This window comes from Leptodactylus fuscus, chromosome 5, assembly GCF_031893055.1.
Source record: "Leptodactylus fuscus isolate aLepFus1 chromosome 5, aLepFus1.hap2, whole genome shotgun sequence".
In the NCBI taxonomy this organism is placed as follows: domain Eukaryota; kingdom Metazoa; phylum Chordata; class Amphibia; order Anura; family Leptodactylidae; genus Leptodactylus; species Leptodactylus fuscus.
This window is the reverse complement of record NC_134269.1, coordinates 93,013,681-93,030,393: the sequence shown is the minus strand read 5'-3', so window position 1 is coordinate 93,030,393 and position 16,713 is coordinate 93,013,681. Positions and strand designations below refer to the sequence as shown.

At 40.4% G+C, this 16,713-nt stretch overlaps 1 protein-coding gene across 1 annotated transcript in view; it reads left to right on the top strand.

Annotated features, from left to right (window-relative positions):
• The first annotated feature begins 203 nt into the window (after positions 1 to 203).
• The window catches only part of REC114 (REC114 meiotic recombination protein), a 104,258-nt gene continuing 87,748 nt past the window's right edge, over positions 204 to 16,713 (top strand). Inside the window, exons 1-2 of the mRNA XM_075275849.1 lie at positions 204 to 229; positions 788 to 938. Coding sequence (XP_075131950.1) covers positions 204 to 229; positions 788 to 938 — 177 coding nt within the window. The remainder of the gene's footprint in view (positions 230 to 787; positions 939 to 16,713) is intronic.

Genomic DNA, 16,713 nt, shown 5'->3' with positions numbered 1-16,713 from the left:
GCGGGACTTAATCCTTTGTTATTGTTGTCAAAGGGGGACTCATGTATACCATGTCATATCTATCTAATCCATTACAAAATCCTTCCAGATCTGTGTGCCTGTATCTCAGGCCACCCAGAACTGGCAGAAACTTCTCCATGTTTTTATTAACTCTTTTATTGACCTGTTCCATGTATCTGTTGTCTTCGAAAACCAAATCAACCATGGAACAACTTCAGAAATGGCAATGGTACAGTCAGGAAGCATACATTTAATCAATGACATGTCTCTTCTCAGTACCCAAGGTAATTGTAAAGTCTTAATCTTACCTAATCTTAATCTTACCTCCTGCGTGAATTATAAACAAATCCGGCTCAGGCCAGATAGAAGAGACCTTGTACAATTCTGGTACTAATATATTCCATTTTAAACCCATTTTAAATCTGCCTGGTGATAGAAGCTGCTGGAAACCTGGATGAAACCAATGGCAACCAGGTCCACAGGGGGAATTCATTGGTAAGTACCAATACAAACCTGAGGAGAAAAAGGGGGAGAAAAGGCAAAGAAAAATGGCCAAAAAACACACAAAGTACCTCAAAATTTTTAATTAAAAATTAAAATTATGTAGTGGGCCGTGACACCAGGTTTATTTCTGTACATCTTACTTCACTTCAGCTATGTTGCTGAGATTGAGTGTAACTCTGTGGAACATATTTACCAGCAGGGGGAGCTCTTTCATATGCTCTCCTATGCATGTACACTGTTCTGCTTCCTCACAACCCTCACAATGCACTTGCTGCCTTTGCAGTGACATGGCTGAGGCATCACAAGCCAGCAGGTCACAGATTATGGACGGGTCACCCTTCAACCTCAGTGTTGTAGAGCAAGGAGAGCGCTGGGTGATCAAAAAGTATAGTAGAGTCGGAAGGCCTAAGATTAAAGACCAAACACAAAAACGGGTAAGAGACAGAGTTAATATTTCTAGCGTATTACTCCTATTATATACTATTACACTTTGCGGTATGTCCTTGTGTATTCTGACGCATTAAATGCTGTGGTCTTCAAGATGGCTGAAAGAGACAATAAACAAAATGTCCAGGAGAACTGATAAATGTGCACCATTGTGTATGTGCATGGTACCAGCCAACATTGGCATATAGCCTGAGGTAATAATAACTTTTATAAGACACATATGGTCACTGAATATTTCTTTAGCCCTCTTATTCATAAAGAAAAAGCTTTTTACTAAATTATTTTTAACTAAATCTATACCATATTTTGTAGATGCTTAAGAAGGGAACACGTCTTAGGCTAAGTCCCTAAGAGTCAAATCTGCTGGGGAATATTGCTAGCAGAAAAAGGAACCCATTGAAGTCAACGGGAGGCTTTTTTTCAGTGCTGAATCTGACACAGATTCCACACTAAATTCAGCGTCATTTTCCTCTGTGTGAATGAACCCTAAGGCTGGTGGGGCGCCACATAGTGGAAATTCAGTGATTTTACAACAGTGGAAATGTGCAGCGTTTTACAGTACCTGCAAAATGGAAGGGATTCTATCGAATCCCATCCACACAATGCAGAAAAATGCCAATTATACCTATGGAAACACTTGCACATTCCAGTGAGCGCCCTCTATTGGTTTGCAACACTGAGGCAACAGCAGCTGACTTCCTAATTACATCATGGAAGATAGATTTGCATATTCTTCCTATGGAAACACTGGCATTTTCCATATAGGTATAATTGAAGCAGAAAGAAACTTTCTGTGAAAAGTACTGAGGGAAAAACCATGATGCATTTCTGACACAGTTTTTCCGGCAGCGCTTTTTGCATTTCAGCTACAGTTTTTCTACTGACACAAGCTGGGTGCATCATATCAGGCCCTGAAATGGTGTATTTCTGAAAAAATTGTAAGACAGAGTTCATACTACCGTTAGTGTCCGCACAGAAGGTGTCTGTTTAAAAAAAAAAACACCTATCATAATGGACACAAGCTGACAGTAACTGATGGCTATCAGTTACTGTCCATTGCCCATAGACCTCAATGTTATAAAAAAAAAAAAAAAACTGACACTTGCTGTCTGTTTTTTCAAATGGAGAGAAATTGTAATGAACACAATCAGTGTCCGTTGCTAAAATCTTGAACTGACAATAGCTACGGACACTGCTGTTGAACACCAACGGTAGTGTGAACGGCCCTTAGTTTTAAACTTTTCACTGCACATTTATTTCTTGAAAATTAAATTAATGAAATACTGTAAGGTAAAAATGATCACTATGCTCCTTGAGGGAACTAGTTTCTAGAACAGGGAGTTGTTTTTATTTTGCCTGCAATTGCTAGCCAATTCAGTGTAAATAACCAAATTAGGCCTCAAGTGCATATGGTGTTTCTTCATTTATGAGCCCTGCCCTGCCATATTTCTAGGCAAAAAAAATAGGTCTGTATGTAGATCCAAAATCAGGAAATAGAGAATAACAACTAGAGTGCTGACTTTTCATAGTGCCATGAGCTAGGCAAGACATATTGGGCACTGAAATGGCATATCTGGGAAAATGTCAGTTTTTGTTTTGCACATTTGCTGCATATTTCTTCCTGGAAAGTATGGAAATGTGTGGCATTGCAAAAAATATAATCTTTTCGCTGCAAAATCAAATTGTTCAGTGTAGCCCTTCATAAACTTTTTGAGGGGTGAAGTTTCCAAAATGGTTATGTTTTGGGGTTTTCTGTTGTACTGGTAATTTAGGGGAATGAAATTGAGATATGGCATCCAAAAACTATTCCAAAAAAAATTTGCTCTCCAAAAGCCAAATAGAGCACTTTATGTTCCAAGCATCGCCACATGCCCATACATCAGTTTATGACCACATATGGGGTATTGCCGAGTTCAGGAGGGGTGGAGTTTCCAAAATGAGGTCATTTGCTGGGGCTTTCCACTGTTGGCTCTGGGCTCTGCAAATGTGACGTGTCACCTCAAACCAATTCTAGCAAAACCTGCCCTCTGAAAAGCTCTACGGTATGCCTTTCCCTGTTGTTTGCCAACACAGAAATTTATATCCACATGTGGACATTTTTATAGATGCATGAAATTTCTTAACACATTATGGGGTGGATTTACTCCCTTAACCCCTTGTAACTCCTTGAAACTTTTTGGGTTAAAGAAACATTTTATAGATAAGAATATAATTTAACATTTTCAAGGCCCAATTCTGTATAAGACCTGTAAGATAAAAAAAAAACCTCACTATAACCCACGATAAATTCCTTGAGGGATCTGGTTTCTAAAATGGGGTCACTTTCTGGGGGTTTCCACTGTGTTGGCACCTCAGGGACTCTCCAAATGCAACATGGCGCCTGAAACTGATTACAGCAAAATCTGGCCTCCAAAAGCACTTGCATAGCAAATTGATAAAGGGATTCTACCATTAAAATCAAATTTTGTCAATCACACTTAGGAATAGCCTTAAGAAAGACTATTCTTCTCCTACCTTTAGATGTCTTTTTCGCGCCGCCGTTCGGTAGAAATCCCGGTTTTCCTCAGTATGCAAATGAGTTCTCTCACAGCACTGGGGGCGGGACCCGGCGCTCAAATAGCACTGGGGGAATCCCCAATGCTGCGAGAGAACTCAGAAGCGCCACCTCCATCTTTTTCAGAAATTACCTTTTCACGTGTCTTCTTCCGGCGCAGGGGGTCAAACTTTTAGGCCTCGGGCCTTGAGCAGGTCACAGGCCACAAGAAAATGGCTTCTTACTTACTTACCACTATTGGGTCTTCTTGTTGCATAGAGCACGCAGTTCCAGTCCACAAGGCATTTGCAAAGTGAAAAAAATTGAAAACTCGTCCTTGTTTGCCATAGAGAGCTTTGATACATAAGGTCCATTTTATACATGCATGTGAAATAGTAACTCTATTGCTTGATGTGCTGTATTTAATTATTATTTGTATATACTCATAATTAAAACCATCTACCTGATACTGTGTAGGTGTCTCTTTTGTGAGCCAAAAGAGATCTGATCAGCTGTGGCATGGACTCCACAAGACCTATGGGCTAGTTCACACGTGGGCAAAGGGGAGGTTTTTGACAGCGGAATTCGCTTCAAAAACCTCTCCTTTAACATGGTGGTCTATGTAGACCACTAGCTTTTTTTTTCCTCCTAGCGTTTTCCACCTGAAGAAGCAACATGACCTTTCTTCAGGCGGAAAACGCCTGAAGAATTGCATAGAAGTGAATGGGAGGCGAAAACCGCGCGGTAAAAAACCGCGCGTTTTTTTGCAAAAAACCGCGCGGTTTTCGCCTGCAGTTTCTATAGCACATATAGGAAAAAAAAACCCTAGCGAAAACCGCTAGCGAAAACCGCGTCAAAAACCTCGTCAAAAACCGCGTGGAATGCAAAAAACAGCGTCAAAAAAACTCCTCGAGGTTTTTTACCTCGCACAAATAAGCTAGGCGGTTTTCACGTGTGAACTGACCCTATGACTGACACAAATCCTGGTTTTTTTGAAAGCTTGCTGCTTCAGTGTTTTTAGATATTTTAGGGTAGGTCCACACTACCCTTACTTACAGAGGTTCTCCCAACTCAGTGTATCAGCCAGGCTGCCTGCAGTATCTGCTTCACACTTCCTGTATTTCTCCTCCCTCTTTCCCCCTGCTAAATAGGACACACAACACTTCTGCAGATCAGATAATATGTACAAGCTTCTACTGTACAGAATGGTTTCAGTGTTATCTATGCATTTGCTGATAAAGCCAAGTCTGTTATCTCTGTAAAGTGCAATTAGCTGAATGGTCCTGTTGGCACTGAGTGACGCTGGGTTCACACCTGCGCCTCGGTCTCCGTTCTCAGGTTTCCGTCTCCTGCCGGCAGAAGATGGAAACCTGTCAGACCGTGTTCGGCCGTGAACACCGGTGAGTGTTTTGTGCTCTCTGCGGTGAAACCGTTATTTATTTTTTTTTTTAACCAGACACAAAGTCCTGCATGTCCGACTTTGTGTCCAGTTAAAAAAAAAAAACGGTTTAGCTGCGGAGAGCACAAAACGCTCACCGGTGCTCACGGCCGGACACTTTTCAAACCCATTCAAATGAATGTGTTTGAAAAATACTTGTAAGTTTCCGTCCCCTGCCCAGTTTCGTGCAGGAAAAGGAAACCTACTTAACGGAGACCCTGAGCGCAGATGTGAACAAGCCCTAAGTGACGTCACTTGTCCTATCTCCCAGGTCCGTAGTTATAGCATTGCTGTGTAAACAATGGGAGGAATAAGGGCTAGTTCACACGGGGACATGGACGCTGATTTTGACAGCAGATTTTGCGGCCAAATCAGCGTCCATACAATGTCCACACTATGTGAACTGCTCCCGCCGCGACCATCGTGGTCGCGGCTTTCACCTCCGCTGTCGGCTCAAATGAATGAGCCGACATGGAGGGCGCTGCGGCTGGGCGGAAGCCGCGGCTCATCGCGAGCGGCTTCCGCCCGAAAGATAGGTCATGTCGCTTCTTTTTCTGCTAGCGAGCTAGCAGAAAAAAAAAAGCGAGCAGTTCACATAGGGATACATTGTATGGACGCTGATTTGGCCGCGAAATCCGCTGTCAAAATCAGCGTCCATGTCCCCGTGTGAACTAGTCCTAAGGTCATATAGCAGGAAAACAAAGCAGAATTTCTAAAGCAATATATTTAGGAAAAGTCTTCAGTTTACATAAGCTACCAGTATAGATAGGATCCTTGAGATGGGACAAGCCCTTTAATATTGGAGCTGAGCTCCCACCATGAATTTGGGCAGTGCTGTTATGTATTTTTGGTAGCTCAGGGTTTGACCAGTGACCCCAGGCTGCCAGGAGCCCACATACCTAGTTTAATAATGTCAAATTGAAAAGTAGTCAGCCTATGGTCTGTTTAGGCAGAATTCCTGTATCCACTGCAATACACATGTATTTCAGTGTATATTACTCCAGTGATCAGAACATCGCTAGTTCAGGACATCAAAAAATAGGGACATCAAAAAAAGAAAAAATAATAATTGAATAAAGCCCCTTTCCTGTATAAAATGAATTGTATTAAAAAAAAATAACAACCAGTAAAATAAAACTGACACATTATTTAACCTACATGGTGAACGTTGTAAATAAAACTGTTGTAAAAGTTATCTAAATGTCATATGTACCTGAAAACAGAACCAATAAAAGGCACAGCTTGACCCTCAAAAAATAAGCCCTCAACTCTGTCTACCAAATGTTTTTATGTTCTGCAACAAAATAAAAATAGTGCAAATTAGTTATCGCTGTAATCATACCAACCCATAGAATAAAGGTAGCGTTTTATATGTTGTATGCTGCATGGCAAAACATTTAAAAGGCAGAAAGCAATGCCAAAAGTGATGTGTTTTTTTTAATCCACCAAGAAAGAGTTAATAAAATTTAGTCAATAAGTTAAAGGCACCCCATATGGCTACATCTGTAGAAAAAAAAATAGCTTGCACAATTTGAAGACAACCCCCCCCCCCCCCCCCCCCAAATTTGCAAATCATTAAAACAAGCGGGCTGTGGCAAGAAGAGAAATGTATAAGGTGTGCTAGCATATGTCAGACTACACCTCAAGTTTAGAGCTAAATTAGGAAAGACATCAGAAGTGACCCCCAAATCATAGGAGGTAATGGGAAAATAACAGGGAATTTGGTTTTCCCAATGTACTCTTTAAAGCTTACATATTTACTTTTCACATTAGTTCTGGGAAACTATGGTTCACTACAACCCTTCATTCTTTGAGGGGTGCAGTTTTCAAAATGGGGTCACTCCCTAGGGGATTCCACTTTACTGGTACCTTAGAGGCTTAGACATGGTGTCCAGATGCCAAACATCTAAATCTGCAGTTCAAAAGCTACATAGTGCTTCTTCACATCTGCATCCCACTGTGTGCCCAAACTGCAGTTTATACCCACATGTATAACACTGGTGTACCCAGGATAATGTACTTAATGGCATATGAGGATATTTATTGCTGTTTGAACACACAGGTGGGCACAGAAGGTAAAAAGTGGTATTTGGTTTTTGGAGAACAGATATAGGCTAAAAGCCCACATAGTGGGCTGCAGCAAAAAAAATACTATGGGAAAAATCGTGGCGCCAGTGCATCTTGGTTTTTCCTACAGTGCTTTTCACAGGAAGTTCACAGATGTTATCTCTGTGCACTTTTGGCTTCAATTATACTTATAGGGAAACTGCCAGGGTTTCTGTAGGTGTAATTGACCTTCTGTGAATTACAAAACCACAACGGTTTTGGAAATCACAGTATGTCTGCTGTGTGTATTTTACCACACTGCGGGGGTGGGATTCACGATAATCCAATCCCACTACACAGCGACTGTAAAACGCTGTGTTTTTCTTCTGCAATGTTTACACCTGGATAACCCACATAAAAGTTTTAGAAGTGTGTGTCTCTGTTGAAACAAAGTGGATACAACTTATTGGGCACTGAAACTGCATATGCCTTTATAAATGTCAATTTTGTACATTAATTTTTGGGAAGCACTATTGGGCTCAAAAGGTAATACCCCTTGAGAAATTCCATGAGGGGTGTAGTTTTTAAAATGGGGTCATTTTTTAAAAAATTGTACTGGTTCTTGTGGCTCTGCAAATGTGACATGGCACTCAAAAGATATTCCAGCAAAATTTGTTTTTCAAATCTTAATTCACTTACATGTGCTACTTTGTGCCCAAGCATCAGTTTACATCCACATGTGGGGTATTTCCATGCTCAGGAGAAACTGTGAGAAGCATTTTTTCCTTTAGCCCTAAAATGAACACATTCATGAGGGGGTTAAAGAAATACATTATTGAAAAAAATAAAATACCTCTAATTTCACCTAACTGTCACCTCTATATTGTTTTGATTCCTATGAAATGCTTAAAGGGTTAACAAAGTTCCAAATACTGTTTTGAATTATTTGAATGGAGCAGCTTTGAAAATGGAGTGATTATAAATACCAATAATCCGGTGTTCCTCGTGATTTTGACAAAAAATGATAATGAGGTGATCCTGACTGGGAGAAGCCAACATCCCACATGGACATTTCAGAGGACAACCCTCCTTCTTTTTGTGCAACAATGCAGGTTTCCACCTGTTCTTAGGGTATTCACACTACCATTGTTTGTGCCTGTTAGCATCTGTCAGAAATTGTTATGATGGATGTGAACTGTTCATTATTTATCTGATATTAATAGCTATGGCTAATATTCGTATGACGGATGGTAACGGATGGATGTCAGTTAATTCTGTCTGTATTTTTCTGTGCATACAAAGCAGAACCAAAAAAAATAAAAAACCTAATCCCATCCACACAATGCAGGAAAATGTGTGGTTTTGGAAATCGTAGCAAGTCATTTATACCTATGGAAATGCCAGCAGTTTCCCTACAGGTACAATTGAAGCAGAAATGTCCGCAGGGGAAACCTCTGCAGACTTTCTGTGAACAGCTCTATGGGAAAAACCGCAGTGTGTTGCTACTGCAGTTTTTCCTGCACTGCTTTTTTGCTGTGGCCTGCTACCTGGGACCTTAGCCTAAATTAGGTTATACTGTTATATCAGTATAAGAATTCTACAGAATAAAATACTAATAGCATCCCATTATTAAAACTTATGTCAGACAATTCAGTTCGGTTATGTTCACATCTGAAAATCGATGGATGAAAACACAGTGGTTTCAGTTTAAAAGAACAAACACTTGATTGACCCCATTATAGTTACTGTATGTGACCGCTATTGTAGTGGTCTGCCTATCTGTTGTTCTTGTCCTCCAGCTAGTATGAATCTAGTGTAATATGTGTAAATGTAACTTCTAAAATATTTATGTAAATGAATAGACCAAAATATTGTTATATTTTGATCTGTGTCCCCTTCCAAAAGCTGTTCTGTAAACTGAGATAATGAAATGCTAATAAATGCTAGCTGAATGTAGGACACGGAGGAGCTGGAATTCCCTCATAGTCATGCTATATGATGGCTACAAACAGAAGTCACATCAGCCTTTTCCCGGCATTTGAATAAAGCTGTGCAGGTTTCCAGGATAGTTTCTATATCTGCTTGCTTTCATTCATTCTGCTTACTGCCAGTGGATAAATATCAGTCCAATGTCATGTGATATACGCACAGGTGCACAGCTCATTACAGTCTCAGCACAGTAATTGGACATCTGCCTGGTGTGCACCAGGGCATTCATCACATGACCATGGACTCATTTTTATCCATTGGGAGTAACCAGAGTGAATGAGAAAGCAAGCCAAGATCTAGAAAACCATGAGAAATTGATACAGAAAAGTATATTGGAAAATTGTACAACTTTTTATTATACAAACAATAACATTGGTCTCTTAATATTGGTCTGAAAGTGGACAACCCCTTTAAGCTACAACGTGCATCCTGGAGAAAAGAATAGGTTGCCAGATGCCTCCTCACTTATTTTCTGATAAAACTCCTGCGTGACATGATTGTCAGATGAGTCTGGTGTGTATGACAGTTGGGAGCCTTATGGAGGCTCCCAGGCCTGTCAAATGGGGTAGTGAAAAAAATTGTTAAAATCACAAATTCAAATCACTCTTGATTAATGAAAATAAGCAAATTAGGCATTCCTAAGTCCAAAAATGGACAAAATATAAAAAATATGTATCCCATACAGTGAACATCATAGTGGTAAAAAGATCAAAAGTAATCAAAAACTTCAGACAGTCTGCAAAATAAAAACTACATCTTGTGCCCCAAAAGAAGATGCCTTACATACCTTCGTACATGGAAACATAAAAAGTTACAATAGGTTCACACCTGCGTTTGGCTTTCCATTTGGGGACCACCCGAACAGAAACTTAATCCACTTAAAAAAAAGTGGTTACCCACAGAAACCCATGGATCCCATAGACTATAATGGAGGCCGAACCATTTCCGCCCAAAAATGGAGAAAAATGCAGAGAGAAAACCAGTGCTTTTTTTAAGCGGGGTTTGGGGACAGAAACCCGAACAGAGTTCAAACGCTGGTGTGAACCCAGACTTAGGGTCCATTCACGCAGAGTAAACGCGCGTTCATTTTGGCAAAATACACGTGTAAAGAATACACGTGTAAAAATAAGACTCCCATTGACTCCAATGACATTTTTTTACACGTGTAAAAGAACACATCAAAATACACATCAAAATACACGTGTAAAATGTCATTGAAGTCAATGGGAGTCTTATTTTTACACTTGTACAGTCATGGCCAAAAGTTTTGAGAATGATACAAATATTAATTTTTACAAAGTCTACTGCTTCAGTTTTTCTAATGGCAATTTTCATATACTCCAGAATGTTATAAAGAGTGATCAGCTTAACAGCAATTGCTTGCAAAGTCAATATTTGCCTAGAAAATGAACTTTATCCCCCAAAACACATTTCAACATCATTGCAGCCCTGCCTTAAAAGGACAAGCTAACATTGTTTCAGTGATTGCTCCATTAACACAGGTGTGGGTGTTGATGAGGACAGGGCTGGAGATCAATCTGTCATGATTAAGTAAGAATGACACCACTGGACACTTTAAAAGGAGGCTGGTGCTTGGCATCATTGTTTCTCTTCTGTTAACCATGGTTATCTCTAAAGAAACATGTGCAGTCATCATTGCACTGCACAAAAATGGCCTAACAGGGAAGAGTATCGCAGCTAGAAAGATTGCACCTCAGTCAACAATCTATCGCATCATCAAGATCTTCAAGGAGAGAGGTTCCATTGTTGGCAAAAACTCTCCAGGGTGCCCAAGAAAGACCAGCAAGCACCAGGACCGTCTTTTAAAAGTGTTTCAGCTGCGGGATCGGGCTACCAGCAGTGCAGAGCTTGCTCAGGAATGGCAGCAGGCAGGTGTGAGTGCATCTGCACGCACCGTGAGGTGGAGACTCTTGGAGCAAGGCCTGGTCTCAAGGAGGGCAGCAGAGAAGCCACTTCTCTCCAGAAAAAACATCAGGGACAGACGGATATTCTGCAAAAGGTACAGGGAGTGGACTGCTGAGGACTGGGGTAAAGTCATTTTCTCTGAGGAATCCCCTTTTTGATTGTTTGGGACATCTGGAGAAGACGAGGTGAGCGCTACCACCAGTCTTGTTGCATGCCAACTGTAAAGCATCCTGAAACCATTCATGTGTGGGGTTGCTTCTCAGCCAAGGGAATCGGCTCTCTCACAGTCTTGCCTAAAAACACAGCCATGAATAAAGAATGGTACCAGAATGTCCTCCAAGATCAACTTCTCCCAACCGTGCAAGAGCAGTTTGGTGATCAACAATGCCTTTTCCAGCATGATGGAGCACCTTGCCACAAAGCAAAGGTGATACCTAAATGGCTCAGGGAACAAAACAGAGATTTTGGGTCCATGGCCTGGAAACTCCCCAGATCTTAATCCCATTGAGAACTTGTGGTCAATCATCAAGAGACGGGTGGACAAACAAAAACCTACATTTCTGACAAAATGCAAGCATTGATTGTGCAAGAATGGACTGCTATCAGTCAGGATTTGGTCCAGAAGTTGATTGAGAGCATGCCAGGGAGAATTGCAGAGGTTCTGAAGAAGAAGGGTCAACACTGCAAATATTGACTTGCTGCATTAAATCATTCTAACTGTCAGTATAAGCTTTGGTTACTCATAATATGATTGCAATTATATTTCTGTATGTGATAAAAACATCTGACAAACACACATAAAAACCAGAGGGCAGCAGATCATGTGAAAATATAAGATTTGTGTCATTCTCAAAACTTTTGGCCATGATTGTATTCTTTACACATGTATTTTGTCAAAACGAGCGCGTGTTTTCTCCGTGTGAATGGAGCCTGACAGTGTTAAAATATGGTGACTAAAATTCATTTTAATTTTGTTAGTATAACAAAACTAGGACCTCTAAGGAGCACATCATTTTTACAAAAACGCTTTACTGTAAAATCAAAACCCTAAATGTGCTATTTATATGAGAAATGCAGATAAAGGCATTCTATCATTAGAGTCCCTTTTTCAGTTAATTTCACGTTGGAATAACCTTAAAGGGGTATTCCCATGAATATAATCATATCTATATTTGTAGATAATTAAAAGTTAAGCATTTTTGCAATATGAGTAATTAAAAATTTTGCAGAGTTTTAAAGATTTTCTCCATCTATCTTAGTGGTGATAGTCTGTTGTCCCAATCGGTTGCCAATGGATACAACCACAAATGCAGAAACTTTGTATGGTCTGGGAATTGCCAGGAACCCAGCCATGATTTTCTTATTGTAGCTGTGTTATAAGGCAGGAACACTACATATATGAGAAGACATCCTAGCCACAATAAGTAAATCATGGTTGATTTTCTTACCTTAGGCTAAGGCCCCATGGGCTGGAAACACTGTGCTAAAGCGCTGCGGGAGCAACCGCGGCGTGAACGCATTGCAGTTCTTCCCGCAGTACTTTGAACAGAAAGTTCACAGAATTTTCCTCCGCTGACTTTTTGTTACCATTATATCTACGTGGAAGCCGCCAGCGTTTCCGTAGATATAATTGACATGCTGCGATTTCCAGATAAGGAAAGGAGAGATAAAGAAAGGAGTGTATGCTAGAAATAGAGGGATAGCTGTCAGCAGAGGCTAAAGGTAAAGAGCTCAGGTCTCAAGGTGGGTCACTGTGGCTTCCACATTTAGCAACTAATAATAATAATTGTTATTATTATTGTTTATTTATATAGCACCATTAATTCCATGTTGCTTTACATTTTACATACAATACTTAAAATATACAGGTAGATATAATACTAACAGTGACTATGGAGAGAAAAACTCAGCGTTTCCACAACCATAATTGACATGCTGCGTTTTTCAAAAACGTTTGTGTTTTTGAAAAACGCAGCTTTTCCGCAGTGTTATGTTTCCGCAGTGTGGGGCTAGGATTAGACAAAATTGCATTCAGTATGCTGGTACTATAAAATGCGTTTTTTTCTGCTGGGGCCCCACATGGCGGAAACACAGCTTTTTTTGTTGCAGATGTTGTTGCGGTTTATTAGGCCAACGCCAGGAGCAGCTTAAGCAGAGGTAGAAGTTCAAAGAACTCCCTATATATTTCCCATTCCTTTTGCAGCCATTCTTTGCCTTTGGCTCAAAAAAACGCAGCAAAAAAAAGCTGCGTTTCCGTAACATGGGGCCTTATTCTTAGGCTGAAGCCCCACGTTGCAGAAACGTGGCTTTTTGTTGTTGCAGATTTTGGTGCTGTTTGTTGAGCCAAAGCCAGGAGTGGATTGAGCAGAAGGGAGAAGTATAAGAGCTTACTATATATTTCCCATTCCATTTGTAGCCATTCTTGGCTTTGGCTCAAAAAAATGCAGCAAAATCTGCAACAAAAAAGCTGCGTTTCTGCAACGTGGAGCCTCAGCCTTAATGTGCAAAGTGAAAATTTAAATTTTTAAAGAAATATGTCATTTCAATGCCTAATATATTATGCCCACTTTGTGTCACCAGGCAGTTCTAAATCTTTGAAGTGGGTTATCCTGGGTACAAAAAAGTTGGCATAAACTGCTGTTTGGGTTCACAGTATAGCTCAGAAGGGAAGAGTGACTGCACTTTTTGGCTTTTGGAGTGGAGATTTAGAGGAACTGGGTTCTGGATTGCCAAATTGTTTTTGCAGAGCCCTGTAGGTGCCAGTAAACTAGAATTACCCAAAAAGTCACCCTATTTTGTGGGGGCAATTTAAGGGTCACTACAAATGTAATTTATATTCCAGAAATTAATGCGCACCTAATTTTGAAAAGTAAAACTTGCAATTTTTCCATATATACGCCATTTCAATGTCCAATAATTTGCACCCAGCTTGTTTCACACATTCTAAATACTGTTAGGCTAAGGCCCCACATTGTGGAAACACAGCTTTTTTTTGTTGCAGATTCTGTTCGGTTTTTTGAGCCAAAGCCAAGCGTGGATTGAGCAAAATGGAGAAGTATAAGTAGTATATATATATATATATATATATATATATATATATATATATATATATATAGTCCTATGAAAAACTTTTTCATGGGACTGTATATCCCCCATTCCTCTTGTAGCCATTCTTGGCTTTGGCTCAAATATGGCACATTTCTGGAAGAATTTCCATTTTCAGCAAGTTGTCTAAATCTGTGCTCTACAAACCCACTAGCACTCCTTCCATTCTGTGCCTGACTGTGTGTCCAAACAGCAGTTTATAACCACATATGACATTAAGTACATTATCATTATCCCGTGTACAAAATGCATGTAATCCTTCCATAACCAAGCCTTCGTATGTCTACATCACCTCCCAATCATAGGAAATAGTGCAAAAATAGTGGGGAATTTGTTCTACCCATTTTACAGCATGTTGTTCACTTTTTACCATCTCCTGTGCATGACGATTTTCAAAAGTAATGCTCACTACACCCTTTGATACATTTTTTTGAGAGGTTCAGTTTTCAAAGTAGGGTTACTTTCTGGGAGATTTCACTTTATGATCACATTAGGAGCTCTTCAAACATGACACCCCCATTTTGTAAACTGCACACCTCAAGAAAGTTATCCAGAGCTGTAGTGAGCATCGCCCCCCACCCCATCCTTGCATTAATTTATTGTCCTGAAATGATGGTGGGTGAAAAGTGAAAATCGCAATTTCAGTTCCCATCTTGTGTCAGAGATTAACAAAATTGGTTGTTCCCAGAATAACCCACTTTAACAGTTTTTGAATTGTTTGTCTCTGCTAACACAAGCTGGGCACAACATATTGTGCACTGAAATGACATGTCTCTGGACAAATTGCAATTTTCACTCTTGCTACACCCATTAAGAAGTTCCTTGAGGGTTGTAGCTTACAAATGAAGTCACTTCTTGCGGAATTCCATTTTTCTGCTGCCTCCTGGGTTCAGCCAAAGCAACATGGCATCCAAAAACACTCCAAAAATGCAGAGCTCCTTACTTCTTAGCCCTGCTACTGTTCCAAAACAGCCTTTTATTTATAGCTATTAGCCAGTTAATACTTGGGACTGTTGCTAATTGTACTTGCACATGTTCCCTATTCCTAGTCCTAATGGCCCTTGAGAAAACACTTCTTATGTCACTTGGAAGATTCTTCTCTCTCTAGAGTCTAGTTACCAGTAGTGATCTGTTTACTCCTCTGAAATAGCATTGATAGTTCTAGGCATTGTGTAACAGTACCCTGGATATAAAGAAGCTATACTCTTGGGCACTTACAGGTTCTGAATGTAATTCTAGCAGGTGGCGGCCATAATGATGATGAAACAAAGCCAATTCCTCTCATCTATTAACATGAACAAAGGCTACCTCTACAATCCTATTTCCAGATCCCACCAACAATTCCTTTGTCTGTTTATTATGTCTGTTTATTTTGAGTTTTTTGCTATTCCCCTCGGTTTGCCATTGCACCAGAATTTTCACCAAGGTCATGGTGGCATTCAAATAAAAATAATCTCTGACTTGGGAAACCTTTTGATGAACACTGCCTCCAGGCAGGACAACCTCCCAAGCCTAAGGCTGAGGGCAGACGTTTTTTTTTTTTTATCCGGAATTTGACGCGGAAGCCACCTCAGATTCTGGACCAAAAAAACGGTAGCCGTGGCTGGATGCCAATGCAGTGCACTGGCATCTAGTCGCGGCACTCTGCTCTGGATTAGGCCCAAATGAATGAGCCTAGTCGGGAGGGAGTGTCTTCAGGTGAAGACAGTGGAATCCGCCTGAAGAAAGGGCAGGTCGCTTATTTTTTCTGTGAGCGGGAACAAGCCGCTTGCGGAAAAAAGAAATGACCAGCGCCATTGATTTCAATGGGAGACTTTTTTTGGTCAGGATTTTGTTGCGGATTCCGCGTCAAAATCCTGATCAAAAAACCCCATCTGAACTCCGCTTAAGAATTACCCTGGATACCTTGCAGTGCTTTAGTTGGATTGTTAGCAAACAATCTTTATTCTTTCTCCATCTCAGCATATGAAATTCCTGAAATAAATTTGCAACAACAGTAGAACCAGGATCCATATCTGTAAAGAAAATATTAAATCAGTCCAATCAGGAGTTTTATCTCCATGTTCCTGTCCCCATACACTTTTGGCTGAGGTCTATGAGAAAAAAATGTAAGACCTTTGCTTATGCCTAAGCCTGGTTTCAGATTTGTGCTTGTTCACTGTTTAGGGATTCTGTTCCCCATTCCATAAACCAGAGAGACCCCATTATAGTTTATAGGGACCGCGGGTTTCCGTGGGTAACTGCTTTTTAAGTGGATTGGGTTTCCGTTTTTCAGGTCCCCAAGCAGACCCAAAGAATGTAAACCCGAGTTCAGATGTTAATCAAACGTCATGTCACACATCCTCTCTTCAGTAAGTGATACTATCACATTTGGAAAATCCCTCTGCTACTGTGATCAAGAATATTCTTCTACATCTGTTTGTTCATTGGAATATGCTGTGGAGAAAACCAGTCCCTGTAACCTGCCATTGCCAGTCATTACGTCTTTACAAAGCAACCCACTCATAAAAATCTCTCTTCTCTTCATCTATTTTGAATTTTTTTTCCTGAAGGACGTTTCCACCTTTCACATGCATGAGGGCATTGTTCTCCATTCCTTTCCTGCTCTCTCATACTCATTCATATGCTTCACATATTTGATGTGGTGAAAGTCATGTGTATCTCCCTGACCACTGCTTAATGCTTTAGAACAAGGGTACTACTTTTAGTAAAGGTCCACTCACCT